This window comes from Puntigrus tetrazona, chromosome 7, assembly GCF_018831695.1.
Source record: "Puntigrus tetrazona isolate hp1 chromosome 7, ASM1883169v1, whole genome shotgun sequence".
Classification (NCBI taxonomy): domain Eukaryota; kingdom Metazoa; phylum Chordata; class Actinopteri; order Cypriniformes; family Cyprinidae; genus Puntigrus; species Puntigrus tetrazona.
Window position 1 is genome coordinate 29,256,725 of NC_056705.1, and position 13,810 is coordinate 29,270,534.

The window sequence follows — 13,810 nt, forward strand, 5'->3', positions numbered from 1 at the left end:
AGGTTAGGGACAAGTTTACATTATTGAGTCCAAAAGAAGTTAGAGAGTTTTGGGGGTGTAATAGCGGTGCTCTCATACCTCGAGGGTCACGTTGGATTTCTGCGGCAGCTGAGAGCCGCTGGTCCAGGGTCAGTCCTCTGTGAGTGCTACATCCATCACGCTGGCTGAGGGACTTTATGAGGCTGAGCAGGGAACAGCAGTGAACTCTGGGGAGTTTAGGCACCCTTCTGCAAAAGTAGAAGTCAGCAAAGTCTCTAGGGCACAGGGTAAATAATGCATTTTTTTAAACAAATCTCAAGGGTTGTGTTACCCACGTCCTTGTGCAACTAATCACAGAGACAAAAATAATTCCTGTTATTCACAGCTGTTCACAGTGTATACGTCTGCAGCTCTACTTATAAGGCTTTTTTTGGAAATGACACATTTTTGCTGCTGAATAATATCTTTTCTGTATAAAACACCTCATTCCCTATTTTTCATAGAGCCTGAATGAGTAATTTCCTGCAGTCCATTGAACATTCATGGCATTCATGACTGAAACACCTGGTTTTAGACCGCAGTATTTTATTAGTGCGGTGTAGGGCCTCTTTTTGCAGCCAATACAGCATCAATTTGTCTTGGTAATGACAGATACAAACCCTGCACAGTGGCCAGTGAAATGTTGAGCCATTCCTCTCGCAGAACAGTAGCCAAGTCACTAAGTGATGCTTGTGGAGGAAAACATTTCCTGACTTGTTCCTTCAATATTCCCCCAAATATCTCATCAATATTTAAATCTGGTGATTGCACAGGCCAGGAGAGGTTCAATTTTACTTTCATGTTCAACAACACTCGTCTTAATGTGTGTATTGGTGCATTATCATCTAGATATGGCACCACTTTCAGGGTACAATGTTTCAACCATTAGGTGCACATGGTCCTCCAGAACGGTTCAGTAGTCACTGGCATGTGACCCATCAAGCACAGTAGCTAATGGCATGATATTGCAGCCCAACCCATCACTGATCCACCCCCATGCTTCACTTTGGGCATGCAACAGCCCAGGTGGTAAGCCTGTTTGGGGCTTCTCCAGATTGTAACTTGTGAGGGAAAAAAAAAAAACAGCGGACCCATCAGAGAACAATATATGCTTTCACTGCTGGCACCATTAAAACCAACATTTGGCACTGGCATGAGTGACCAAATGCTTAGCCATAGCAGCCCAACCATGAATTCTGACCCTGTGGAGCTCGCAAAGAACAATTTTGGTGGAGTCAAGATGCGTATTTAATTCTACATTTAGTCGGGCAGTTTCACGGATTGGATTCCTCCAATCACAGCGCACACTCTCTCCTGATTACCAACCAGCCACACCTGCACACTATCAAGTTTATTTTTCAGCATCACTAGTTAAGCACACACCTCATCTCTTCTTGTGTCTGGTCTTGTTTATTGAAGTCGACTGTTTGCCTTTTCAAAAAAAAAAAAAGCAGAACTATATTGTGCCACTGTATACCAGATAAGAACTCCAAATAAAGCAGTTGTCGGACACATTGTTTAAAACTAATTTGATTAGAGTTCTATTTTGGTACATTAATTACATTGTAGTGTGATTATGTAAAAATGTAGATGAAACATGGGTGGTATTGCTTTGTACTGTTATATTTTACATATTTTACTGAATTCTTTGAATGAGTCAGAAGCACTGATTATCACTGTGAACTGTAGCTTTGAGCACCGTTCTATATCAGAGTCTAGACACTGTTTTAATGTACTGAGTCTGATTCTGTTTAGGAATTCATTAAAACTAAACTGTGCTATGATTATCTCTGATTGATGATTGACACTCAATGAAAGTTTTAGCAGCATTGGGAAAACGGAGAACGGTATCTGCTTTCTATTTATTTCTAAACTGGATGCCGTCAAGCAAAGAAGCCTGTGTTTGACATCACAACTTAGCAAAGTAAAAGGCTTCGTTTATAGGTATGTTGCTTGGCAGACTGTGTTGGCTGTGCAAATGTGCTCTTTGACTTGCAATGCATTTAAAATGTATTACTGGCTGGCATTTTTTAACAAGCAGAAAAAAGTAGCACTTTAGTTTACAGTCCCGCTCCACATGTACATACCGTGTACTTATTAAAGAAATGACAATAACTGGGTAATATCTAGGTACTAACCCTCAACCTACCTTTATATTACAATACTTTCTTAAGTATGTATTCTTTAAATACACTGTAAGTACATGTACAGTACACACTGTAGAATAAAGTGCAAGAAAAACACTGTACAAACAAATCGTGTATTTATTTACTAATTCGACTGCTTGTTTGTTTGCAAGTATTCAATGTATAATTTGACAAACGAAATTATTATCGTTTGTGTAATATACTAAAAGAAACAAAAAAGCCAAAACAAAAAAACAAACCCAGCCACGGTTGTATCATGGTATATTTTAATTTCTGCAGAGACAAAAATGACAAGCAATTTATTTACAGAAATACCTGTACAAAAGCAAAAATTATGTAAAATAGATCATAAATAGAGGTGGGCTTGCGCTCAGTACATTTGCCATGTTCAGCTAAGCTGCGTGCATAGTGACTCCTAATAAAACAATGATTAAAATCAATCCTCAATTCTACATCAACATCCAAGTCAAAGGACAAATAGAGTATGATTAAAATTACAATTTCTTTTTTCATAACCTGTGACGTGTCCTATGACCTAAGTGCTACAACTTAAGTCTTTTATCTTCTAAGTTGAAAGCTTAAGGAACACACACCCCAGAGTGCAAACGACGATTTAACGAAAGCGAGTTCAGCACGTCGACAACAAAGTCTGATGTCTTTTAAGAATTAAGGTGCGGATGTTTTCCAGTCATGTACAGTAGATGTAGGTGTTGATCTTCGAGTTTTTTTTTGTTTTGTTTTTTTTTAAATATAGTAACTGCCATATACTCCTATTGTGTCTAATCAGCTGATATATATATATATATATATATATATATATATATATATATATATATATATATATATATATATATATATATATATTCCTCTGAGGTGTGTGTCCCATTCACAGACCTTTGGAGCTTTGTGTTTCTTCTGCCTTCTTATATCACGAAAACGGCAGAATATCTCAAAGCGTGCTTGCTTCATTCTTAAAGGACGCAGCGTTTTCTTTTGTTTTGCTGTGCCGCCACCATATCGTTACTTATCCGTCGCTTTCGTGACTACGGTTATCCTTGCAGTTTGGACGTGAGACCATGCTTACTTTGAAATGGATGGATATACCAGGGTATCACCTATGACATGTACAGTTGGTACTCATCAATATACTTGACAAAGTTCGACTGAGCTTACTTAAAGAAGCCACAAGATAAAAGCTTTTGTTATTTGAAAGTCTATCATAGTAAAATTGCCAGAACTGTAGTTTTAGCATAAAGTACTCTTCCTTCACTTTTAGAAAGCATCTCAGTACAATTGGTTTCATACTGGTTAAAACCAACGAGTCATACCAATAAAGGTATAAAAAGGCACAGTTGCATATTTTGCATTCACTCTATAGTTTTGTTTTTTTTTTTTTTTTTTTTGTTCTTTTCTTTTTTACAGAAGCACTACATATACAAAGTGGCACTGGGAAGGAAAGGGAAAGATATGACTGATGAGATCCGAAGAGGGCATCATTATGAGCGTATATTTGAAAAACAAATAGAACGGAGAACGGAGTTGTGAGTTACGTGAGACTCCTTTGAATTGTTTTGGAATCAAGTTTCACAACTCATTTTCTACATAATGAAAGGTACTTGTCTGTGAAAAGAATATAAACATTACAGAACCAATGGATAAAAGCACGTTTGCTATAAAACAAAATTATAAATAAATCGGATAAGCAACGGATGATATAAAATAAATCTAACCTAAATAAATCAGTCAATCACGAATGTGTATGATTCTTTTTCATCCTCGTCAAATCAATATACATAATCATACTACAATGTCTAGTGTCTGTTCGTAACAAATGCAAGCAGTGGACTTCCATGTTCACAGGGTATGATATTTGTACACTTTTTTTTTTTCTTCTTCTTCTTCATAGTAAGTGTAGATTCCCTTTAAACGTGCAATAAAAAGTACATATCTATGTATACAGTTTGTAAGCATCAGAGCACTTCTTTTAAACACGAGTAGTACATACAGACTACAGATCTGGAAGCTGCAAAAAAGGCAGTCCGTTCAAACTTAAGGAATCATTAACATATAAAACAAAACAAAACGAAACGAAAAATCAATTGCATCTGAATAATTTACCACCTTTTTTAAAAGCACGACGCCTCCTAGGTATACTCCTACTCTTGCAAATGGTTTGGGATAGGCCCGTGATGCATGTATAAGCGTGCATGTGGTTTCCCCACATTGCACTGGAACATATGTGAAGGTAATTAAAGCAACATGTGACCTAAAAAGGAGCTTTTCTGTCCCAGTTCTTTGAGACATCACGTCATGTTGTTCCCGATACTTTGGTTATACAGCGGCATCATGCGTCGCATTGCAATCGCTCCAATCGTGCCTGTAGTAGCAGAACTTTGAATGTGATTGTACAAGTAGTCGGTTCACTCTGACTGCTACACGAGGGACACGAGTTCTCATCCTTGATTACTCTTCTGAAGTGTGTGAGATTGAGAGTGAATCTGTTGAATGAGTTTATTGCTCTATTTAACATTCATACTAGGAATGTTACACAGGGCCAGCCCAAGCTCTTCAGCAGGGCAATATTATTAAACTAATTCACCCCAGCAGCATTTCCAAATAGTGTTCCTGTGGCTTTATGGGATAATCAAAATGTGTATGTACAGTGCGCGGATCAATTGTGTGTGCGTATGCGTGTTTGCAAGTGTGCGCGCCAGGAGGCCATCTTGAGACCACAAAAACTTCAGCATAGTTTCACACATCTAGAGAGGGATGAACCACAATTACACAAACCCATGGCATTCAGGCAAATAACTGACAAGCTCTGCAATGTAAAGAACCTCCCTCTACTTCCAGAGGTGCATGTGAGCGGGATGAAAACGGATCGCTCGTGATTTCAATGCGTGTGTGTCCAGAGTATGTTTACAGATTATATATATATATATGTACAATACTTCACCCACACGACAAAAAAACGTGCATTAGTGGATCTGTGTATGCTTGTGTTCCTTCATGTGTACATAAAGTTGATAGGCACACAGGTAAACTTGCTTCTCGCGCTGTAAGTTCGTCAGCACGTACGCCGTTCACTTGCGCCATTTGAGTATCTACAAACCCTTGTAAAAGGCTAAAGTCAATGACGACGTACGAAGCGCTCCGACATCATTTAGTTATGTCATCACCGATCGTCGTACGATGATTTTCGTCCATCGTTAGCCTGTCTTTTTTTCTTCTTTGTTAATGCGATTGGTTGTCCGGACAGTTCAGCACTTCGACTGATTGCATATGGACATAATACATCCACATAAAAACAATCCCGCCCACCCCCGAAAATAAAAACGGATTAAAAGACAGAACCAGTCTCATCGGTTCGTGGTCGGTTATAAAAACGAACACAAAAAGGTATAGTCCAGGTCTGTCTCAAGGGCCACACACTCTTAAGGGGCTAGATGATGCATGCATGTTTAGAAAGAGGTCTACAGAAACCAGGCAGCACTTTGGGGAAGTCTACGGGGCCCGATACGCTAGCAGCAAAGTAGCACTGATCCACCAACACTCTCCACCTCTGCCACTTCCCCCTCCTCCGTCTCATCCTTCTCACGCACATTTACAACATGTAATTCCACAGTTTTTACTCAGACGGCTATTTAAGTTCGAAAGTAGCGCCGCACGCGTTGCGCGAGCAGTTTGAGGAAAATCCATGTTGCTTTTGTTTTAGGGTTTGGTTTGCTAACAGCATCTCTGACCATGCTGAGTCACTGTCATCGTCCCTTCGCAGCCGCCGCGTGTCGATTACAGGTAAACTTCCCGCCTCGTGAGAGTTCCGCATTGCGTCGGCTTGTATTCACCCGTGGGCGCTAGCGGAATCTCCTCGGTGGGGCGAGATGTTTCCTCGCTGGCGGAAAAACCAGCTGAACTAAAGGCGTCGTAGGATGAGGAGGAGGAGGCCATCTTCTTGTTAAGGAGATTACGGTTACGGTCGCCCAGCAGGTGCGAGGGGTCCCCGTTGGCAACAGCTAGCGTCTCCTGGCTGCCGGGCTGTTCGGCAACGCTGCCGCCGGGGGAGGTCATGAAGGTGGAGAGTTTGGGAGGGGTGGCCTTGGGCCTACGTTCAGGCGAGGTGCGCACAGGCATCCAGCAGGCATCCGAGTGGCCGTATTCGTCACACTCCCGTGTGCATTTACCCGTCATAGCTACGTCAGGCAGGGGCCGAGAGTCTGGGGGAAACAGAGAAGAAAACAGAACGTTAATGAAGTTGTTTGGCTGTAAATAAGTGGAGAAACTAAAGAAAACATTGATATATTGACACAAAAAATAATAATAATAATAATAAAATTGTGGTATGTGTCTCATGAAATTGCTTTTTGACAAATGTTTTTGATCAGCTTTGTGCATTTTTTTCATTTAATCACTGTAACTTCATGGTCAACACATACCACAGCACACAAAAATGGAAAGGTACATACACAAACAACAACACTTAAAGCTAAAACACAAATTAAACGAAAGAAGAAATAATGTGAGCTCTAAAAAGAAGACCATGCTTTGAAAACGTGGGGCAATTCTACCGTTCCATGACTTCTGACTTCTAAACTAACGGCCTGAATCCATCTAGCTGTGTGTAGTTGGTGTGCTTTTATGCAAGCGCTGTGTATGCGTCATGTTTTTTATGTTTCAGCAAACAGGCTGACTCTACGAAAGCTATCAAATTTTTGCAAAGTTGTACGGGAAAGAAGACAATGTGTCTTTTTCTAGCTTAATCCCCTCCTTGGCCTGAGGGAACACCTACAGTGTACTTATGGAGCGACATATTGGAGGATTTGCTGCGAAGTGGCATGATATTGGGTTACATCTTTAACACATGTATGTAAGTTAAAAGGATTATACAAGCATTTTCTAAAGGCTCTAACTGTCACGCATCTGAATGATTGCTTATTTTCCCAGGCTGGGAGAAGAGATTTTAGATTCAAAGCCACAAAGCCACTAGTATCCTTAACATCTCATATCTCTTCTATTCAGAATGTCTTCTGAACGAATAGAATTCTGTTTACACTTTTAAACACTTGACAAGCAAACAGATAACCATCAGATGCGCCAAAAGTCTATGCACAAACAAGGCTGAATATGAAGTTCACTAAGCTGAAGTGCACACAAACAGTAAATGCTAAAATCCCTAACCTTTGATGCCAAAGCACAAAGCTGCAGTGTTAGAGATGGTCGGTTAATGACCAAATGTGAGGTATGGCACAAGCAAGAGAGGGTGAGTGCAAATCTAAAAAAAGAAAGCATGCTGCCTTTTGTTGAAGAGCAAAAATTTGGGTTAACCATGGCTTACTTTTAATGTTCTTTTTCTCCTGCAAAGAAAGAATAGGGTAGAATCACTGTTCGGTTTTTTTCACAGTGCAATGCTATGTAAGATTAATCAATTTAGTGAAAGGTGTCAGACAAAAAAGCATAATGTGTTGCAGTTATCTGAAAATCAATTGATTGCATGGCATGTTTGCAAAAAATGTCTTCTATGGTGGACCATAAAAAGATATTCATTGACAGATTGAGAGAAATTGAGAGTAAGAAAAGAAACAAACACATCTGTACAAAAGCAACAAACGTGTCGCTCCGCAACTTTCTTTATTGCTAACCCTTTAAATCAATGCTGCAAAAAAAAAAAGAACGAGTGCTATGAATGGCGTTCTTCAGTCACCCTTTACAACAGGCTGGCATTTAAACCCACTCAGACTGTCTCCCAAGACTGTTCAGGATACTAGTTGCCGCAAACCAATTTAGCATCCTTGTCCAATTACGACCATTCGCTGACCTCAAGCGAACCCCCAAACATGTCCTCCTGACCTCAGGGCCAGACTATAAATGCCTGAAGAGCTCCTGTTAACTTTAGTGGCGGTCTCTGCGGTGTGGTTGCATTGTGGGCACGTAAGGGTTAGTTGGGTCTGACCGAGACACCAGACCACAGAAAGAGTTCAGCGCTGCTTCCTGTGTGCTTTTATGAGACCGTAAGGGTGGATTGCTGCCCAGTGTCTAGGGAAAGGTGTGGATGTACGTTCGCCCCACAAAGCTCTGTCATGCACCAGTGAACACTCAGTCAAGCGACGGTACCTCAATAGCACTAATAACAAAGATGAGTGTGTAGGCTCTGATCTGCAGGACGTCGATATGCCAGCGCAATGTTAATGCTTCAGACAGGGATTACAAAATGGCTGGATAAATCTTATGTGACAGTTAATGTGTTCAAAGAGGCATTAAGAACTGTAACAGGTTATTCACATACACGACTGTCAGGAAAACGTCAGCGTGCGATCTGACGCTCATCTCTTTAAAACACTGCGTTAAGTCTCTGTAAGGAAATGACAGAGAAAATTTTTTTTTTTACTTTCATTCAGAGAACGCGTAAAAAATAATACTGATTAACGTGCTGGCTGTTCTTTTCCGTGTGATCAAAATGAATGAAGAATCATTTAGACTTTTGTGAATTAGATCAACTGATTCACTGGCTCAAAAGAATCACATTGCCTGCTGCTTCTTCTCTCATTAACTTGCCAAGGACAGCTAGACCAGACTTTTAGACCTACATTTGGTCTGTACCTCAAACAAATCTATTGCTAGATTTCAGAAAGTATCATAATGATTATGACACAGGTCATTTATACCTTTGTGAAATGGATCAGTCGATTCATTAAAGAGTCCACTCTCTGATTGGCATGCAAAAGAGACCTAGACAAGGATATCAGTGAATTAAAGGCTATCCAGTGCTTCGCTGGTATTACACAGAAAAGATTAGCCAGAATATTCTTCAAAAGTTCAACTTGTTTTGCTCCCTGAAAGAAAAGTCATACAGGTTTGGAATGTCCCTGACCTTTTTGAAGTACATTTGAAGTATAACTGTCCATCAAACTAAACAGAATCAACATTAGCATTTTCCATCAGCCTAGTATTCTGTGCAAATAGAGCTGCAAGTCCGGCCAATTTTGATTGTTAGTGTTCAGTTGATATACATTCATGCCAATCAGTCTTTCAGACCACTACCGCATCTCCACAACTTCACAACTCCAATGCCTGGCTCTCATACCACTCAGCCCCCTCAAGGCCGTACATTGGCTTTTCATCTATCGCTTACTGTGCCGTCTTCAGCTATTGTTTCCTCCTGTGAAAAACAACAAAAGAAGCAGCGTGCATGAGAGCGGTACTTTATTAGCGCTCCTTGCACACTGCTGCCATACAGCCTGTTACTGGAGGCTACGCTTCTGTTTCACCATTCCGTCACTAACTCTGTGACGCTACATTACATTACACACATACACTTCACAAAAATGGTCAGTGAAAGCCAACAATGAAAAATGAGTTATGGTTTAGTCTAAGCATGGAAGATACTTTGGAAACTCTTGAATGTCTGAGATGGACGGATTTTTATACATTAGATCGTTTTGACTGTTATCCATTCTGCTTCTGTGCTGAAGCATTCAAGTGAAACTTATAAGTGCTGGCATATTAAGTATAGTTTCCTGTTCAATGTTCTTTTTCTTCCCCATAAGTTTGTTCTCTCCCATCTTAAGCTATCTTTTTTTTTAGGTCTAGACTTGGATTTCATCTTTTCCTAGTTTGTGCGCCTATTTTAGGTTCTCTTCTAAGAACAGTTTTGTCCAATAATCTCATTGCAAATGGAACAGAACATTGGCTGATTTTAGGCTGCAGTTAATGTAATATAACAGCATGTAATTGTGATTTGCACAATCTCTGTCTCTCTTCCAGCTCATTATAGAGGTAAGATGGAGACCATTTAAGATGTCACTCAAAGACACACTCTGAAGCAGCAATAATTCAGAGCATTTAGATGGGGGCAGACACAGGTCAAACATGCATTGAGATGAATTCAATCATTGCTAGAATGGTTTTGCCTCCACCTTGTTTCATTTAAATGAACATCTTACAGGAGTGAATAAGTCAGACTGAAATCCACTGATCCATTTATATTCATAATTCTTTCTCTCCTCTCTTTTAAAAATATTTGAATGAATGCAACAAAAATGTAGAAATGTTTTTGAATTGCAAAAAATAATAATAATCTAACCGAGGGCCGTCGACAATGTTCAAACCTTACTCAGAAATAACTTACTTTTCTTAACAATTTCATTTGCAATTACTTTCACCCAACTGATTCCAAGGTCAGCAATAATCATATATGAAGTAAACACAGATAATATGCAATTACATGAACTATGAATATGATCCAAAGTTGTATGTGCTATTTAAAATCTCTCTTATGTCATGCTAAATAAATTACAAATACATTTACAATTACATTTACTTATATATTATATTATTTATTATTTATATATATATATATATATATATATATATATATATATATATATATATATATATATATATATATATTATTTTAAAGACTTATATCATTCAGTTATCATACAAGCATCAATTGTGCATCAATAGTGACATCAAAACACATTTTAGGCTTAATATTAAGAAATGTACATTGTGCATAAGTAATACTCTAAAAATATGTTTTTGAAATCAGCAAGTCTCAAGCAATCTGTCAGTAATTATGTTAATAGAAATGAACTTAGTGTGCAATTTCTGTATTTTAAATATATTACTTTTCTACAAGAGTAACAATAGCGAAACCAAATGTATATTTGCCTGCAAAGTTAAAAGAGTATTTATTCCTTTCAGATTCTCCCTAAAAACCCCCTTGGCTTTAAATGTGACCCCAAGCCACTTTTAAAACTCGGTTTTGAGCCTGAAAAGCGAGGCTTTGGAGACGGCAAACAAAGGGGGCCATACTCGGGCCTCTAGCCCAAGGCAGAGCGAATGTCGCCGGGCTGCAGAGAAGCCGGAAACGCACGCAGCTCTGTGGCACGCTAACTGTCACTCCGTATAGTGGGCTTTTCTGCCGACGGGGGCTCGGAGTATAATGCCTGCCATTTTCCACAGCCAGTCCTTTTGAATAACTCAAAAGAAACATCCACTCTTCTCCGACGGAGGGTTTGAAAACGAGAGATCAGGGGAACGGCGGGAGGGGGGAACGGAAGATATGGCTCTCAGAGCTATTCTGTGAGTTAATTACGTGTGGACAAAAGTAGATTCCCTGGCGCAGTTGGAGCTCTGCTGTTGTGAGGCTGGTGGCAGGGTTCTGGAAAGCTGTAAGTGGGCCAGAGGCTCAGCTAATTGACAGGGATATGAGGATTTTGTAATCTATGTGTTTGGGTGTGTGTGTGTGTATTTTGTCCCGCTGTTTAAGGCTTAATGCCTAGCTTTTCTAGCACGCGTGAACGTGTTTGCGCGTGAAAGCATTAGTCGTCCTTCTATATTTTTAGCGCTCTGCGTGTGCATGTGTTTTCATCTTCTGCAAGTTAAGCCTCGTCCCTCAGAGGCCCGCTGAACTACAGGCTGCTCTTTTGCTCTCTGTTTTCCGGATGGGAGGCCCTGCCAAAACATAACTGCCAGCCAGAATCGCTGACCCTTCTGTCCAGTAGCTCTGTGTGTGTCTTTGAGAGAAAGACAGCCTAAAATATCAGCGGAATCCACAAGATTATCCGATGCATATACAGCATTTACAGAATAGCATCTGCCACATGTGTTCAGGCACACAATAACGCGCGCCTCGACAAACCACAAGACGAAATGTCAATGTCAAGTAATGCCGTGGTTCACCCTGGGAGAGAAATCCAGCATGAAATGACAAAATCACTGCCAACAAGAACATATTTAAAGAGATAGTTCACTCATTTCCTTGCCCTCTACCAGCCCCGAACTTGGGTGCTGTTAAACCAATACAGTTTCGACTGCAAAGAACAACCCTTTTTGATATCAACAGCACGGCCATCTCACTTTTTCCCACTTTTTTGTCAACTTTTCAAATCTGACAGTTCCTCAGCTTACGTAGCCTTATGGGATAGCAAAGTGTCCACTGGTTTCACACATCACAATCTCAGCAGATGCTGTACATCATATTGATACTGTTTACCTATATGACGACATCCTGCTGACATATTGCTTTTTGGACACTGTGCAGTGGTGAACTGCACACATTGAGACACTATCACTTTTTTGCAACAACAGGAATGTTTTGCCCTGTGAATGTCCCTGTCTGTTTCACTTGCATCTAAAACCAGCCTCTAATCAGCATCACGCTCTTTCTCTTAGTGAGATTAAAACCCCTCTTTAACACATTATCTTGTCTTTGTCCACAGACGCTTCACGAGTTTTATATTTTCATTAGGAGGCGTCTGCACAAGAGATGGTTGTTCTTTTCAACAGACGCTGCTGAAAAGGCTGGGATATTGAGGGGAAAGAAAAACGAGGGATACTGTTCTTTTCTTTCCTGTTAGTGTTGTCCATTTGATTCAATAACTCTGGACTGTCCTTGTAGACTCATTAGGCTGCTGATCTAATGTTCTCTCTCTCACATTCTCTAGTTCTTCGCACATTGTGGACACCTAGACTCAAACCATCACATCTGTCATTCTACTTCACTTATACGCACACGTATATATTGACCCGCCAAAAAAGTACTAGACAATTACACTCTTAAAGGTTCTCTGCTGGCATTAGTGGTTGAATGAAAAATCTTTATTTGCATTGCATGAAAGATTATTTAAGAGTGAAAAAGGGTTCTTTGCATGATTAAAATGTAAGAAAAAACTAGGCTTTTTATATGTCAAAAATTACTGGGCCATCTTCATATTTAACGTGATGAACTAGAGTTAAAGTTCAGATACTTTTTGAGGCCATATGACATAGTAGCAACGTACTTGCTCATGGGCAAACAGAATAATTTAGCTATCAAAAGTAACTTTTTAGCGTTTTCCCTCGGAAATTCCCAGCAAACTGACAGCATAACGCCCTCTAATAGCATTAGACGAGGTAACGCAGCAGTCAGCTCACAAGTGCTTTAGCTGAGCTAACGTGATGGGCGAGAACGAGCCGGTAGAGCTTCACGAGGACTGAGGCCGCTGTTGACCTGGTTTGCTTCAATAACCTCAGTGTTGCATTGCATATGCTTTCAGTGGCGCTGCATCAGTGAGCCAGGACAACAGAGTGTACAGTAACACAACAGCAGGAGAAGAACCATGTCAGACATGGTGCAATGAGGTGCAGTGGAGTGATGTGTGTATTTATTTTCCTCTCTTGCACTCCTGTCTCTTTCTCTATCTCTACATCAGACATCGGCCCACACGCCGCAGGTCGCCCTCAAATTATTATCTTACATTCACATATAAAAGAAAATCAGATCCCTTTAATATCTCGAATGTTTTTCCAAGACAGTAATGAGACTAAATACAGAGAAAATGGAGCAAGTCCCTTGCTTCTCAGATTTTTCTCTGAGTAAGTCTAAAATCCTCACATGTCTTGTAAATGTTTCTTTTGGTTTCACAAGAGACCGACATTTTACATTGTGTTACTTTTTTGCAAGAATTTTGAATAATGATTTCAATATAATCTCAAATATGTCTTATTCTAATTATTAGAAAATTATTATATCAATCAATTATTAATTATATTATATTATATAATTACTATTATTATTATTATTATTATTAATAGTAGTAGTAGTAGTAATAATGGGATAGAATCATTTAAATAAATAGAATAAAAAATAAACAAACAAACAAGTA

General features: G+C 39.6%; 1 protein-coding gene across 6 annotated transcripts in view; it reads right to left on the minus strand.

Moving 5' to 3' along the window:
- Positions 1-2,414: 2,414 nt before the first annotated feature.
- pcdh7b (protocadherin 7b) overlaps positions 2,415-13,810 on the minus strand; it is a 114,657-nt gene continuing 103,261 nt past the window's right edge. For 2 of the 6 annotated variants that reach the window (XM_043244229.1, XM_043244228.1), the window contains exons 3-4: positions 7,498-7,516; positions 6,241-6,379 (exon numbers count right to left, since the gene is read on the minus strand). In XM_043244229.1, the coding sequence (XP_043100164.1) occupies positions 7,500-7,516 (17 nt within the window). In that variant the 3' untranslated portion in view covers positions 6,241-6,379; positions 7,498-7,499. Of the gene's footprint in view, positions 6,380-7,497; positions 7,517-13,810 lie in introns of all 6 variants that reach the window. The other 4 variants (XM_043244225.1, XM_043244224.1, XM_043244227.1 and 1 more) reach the window with 3 other exon arrangements.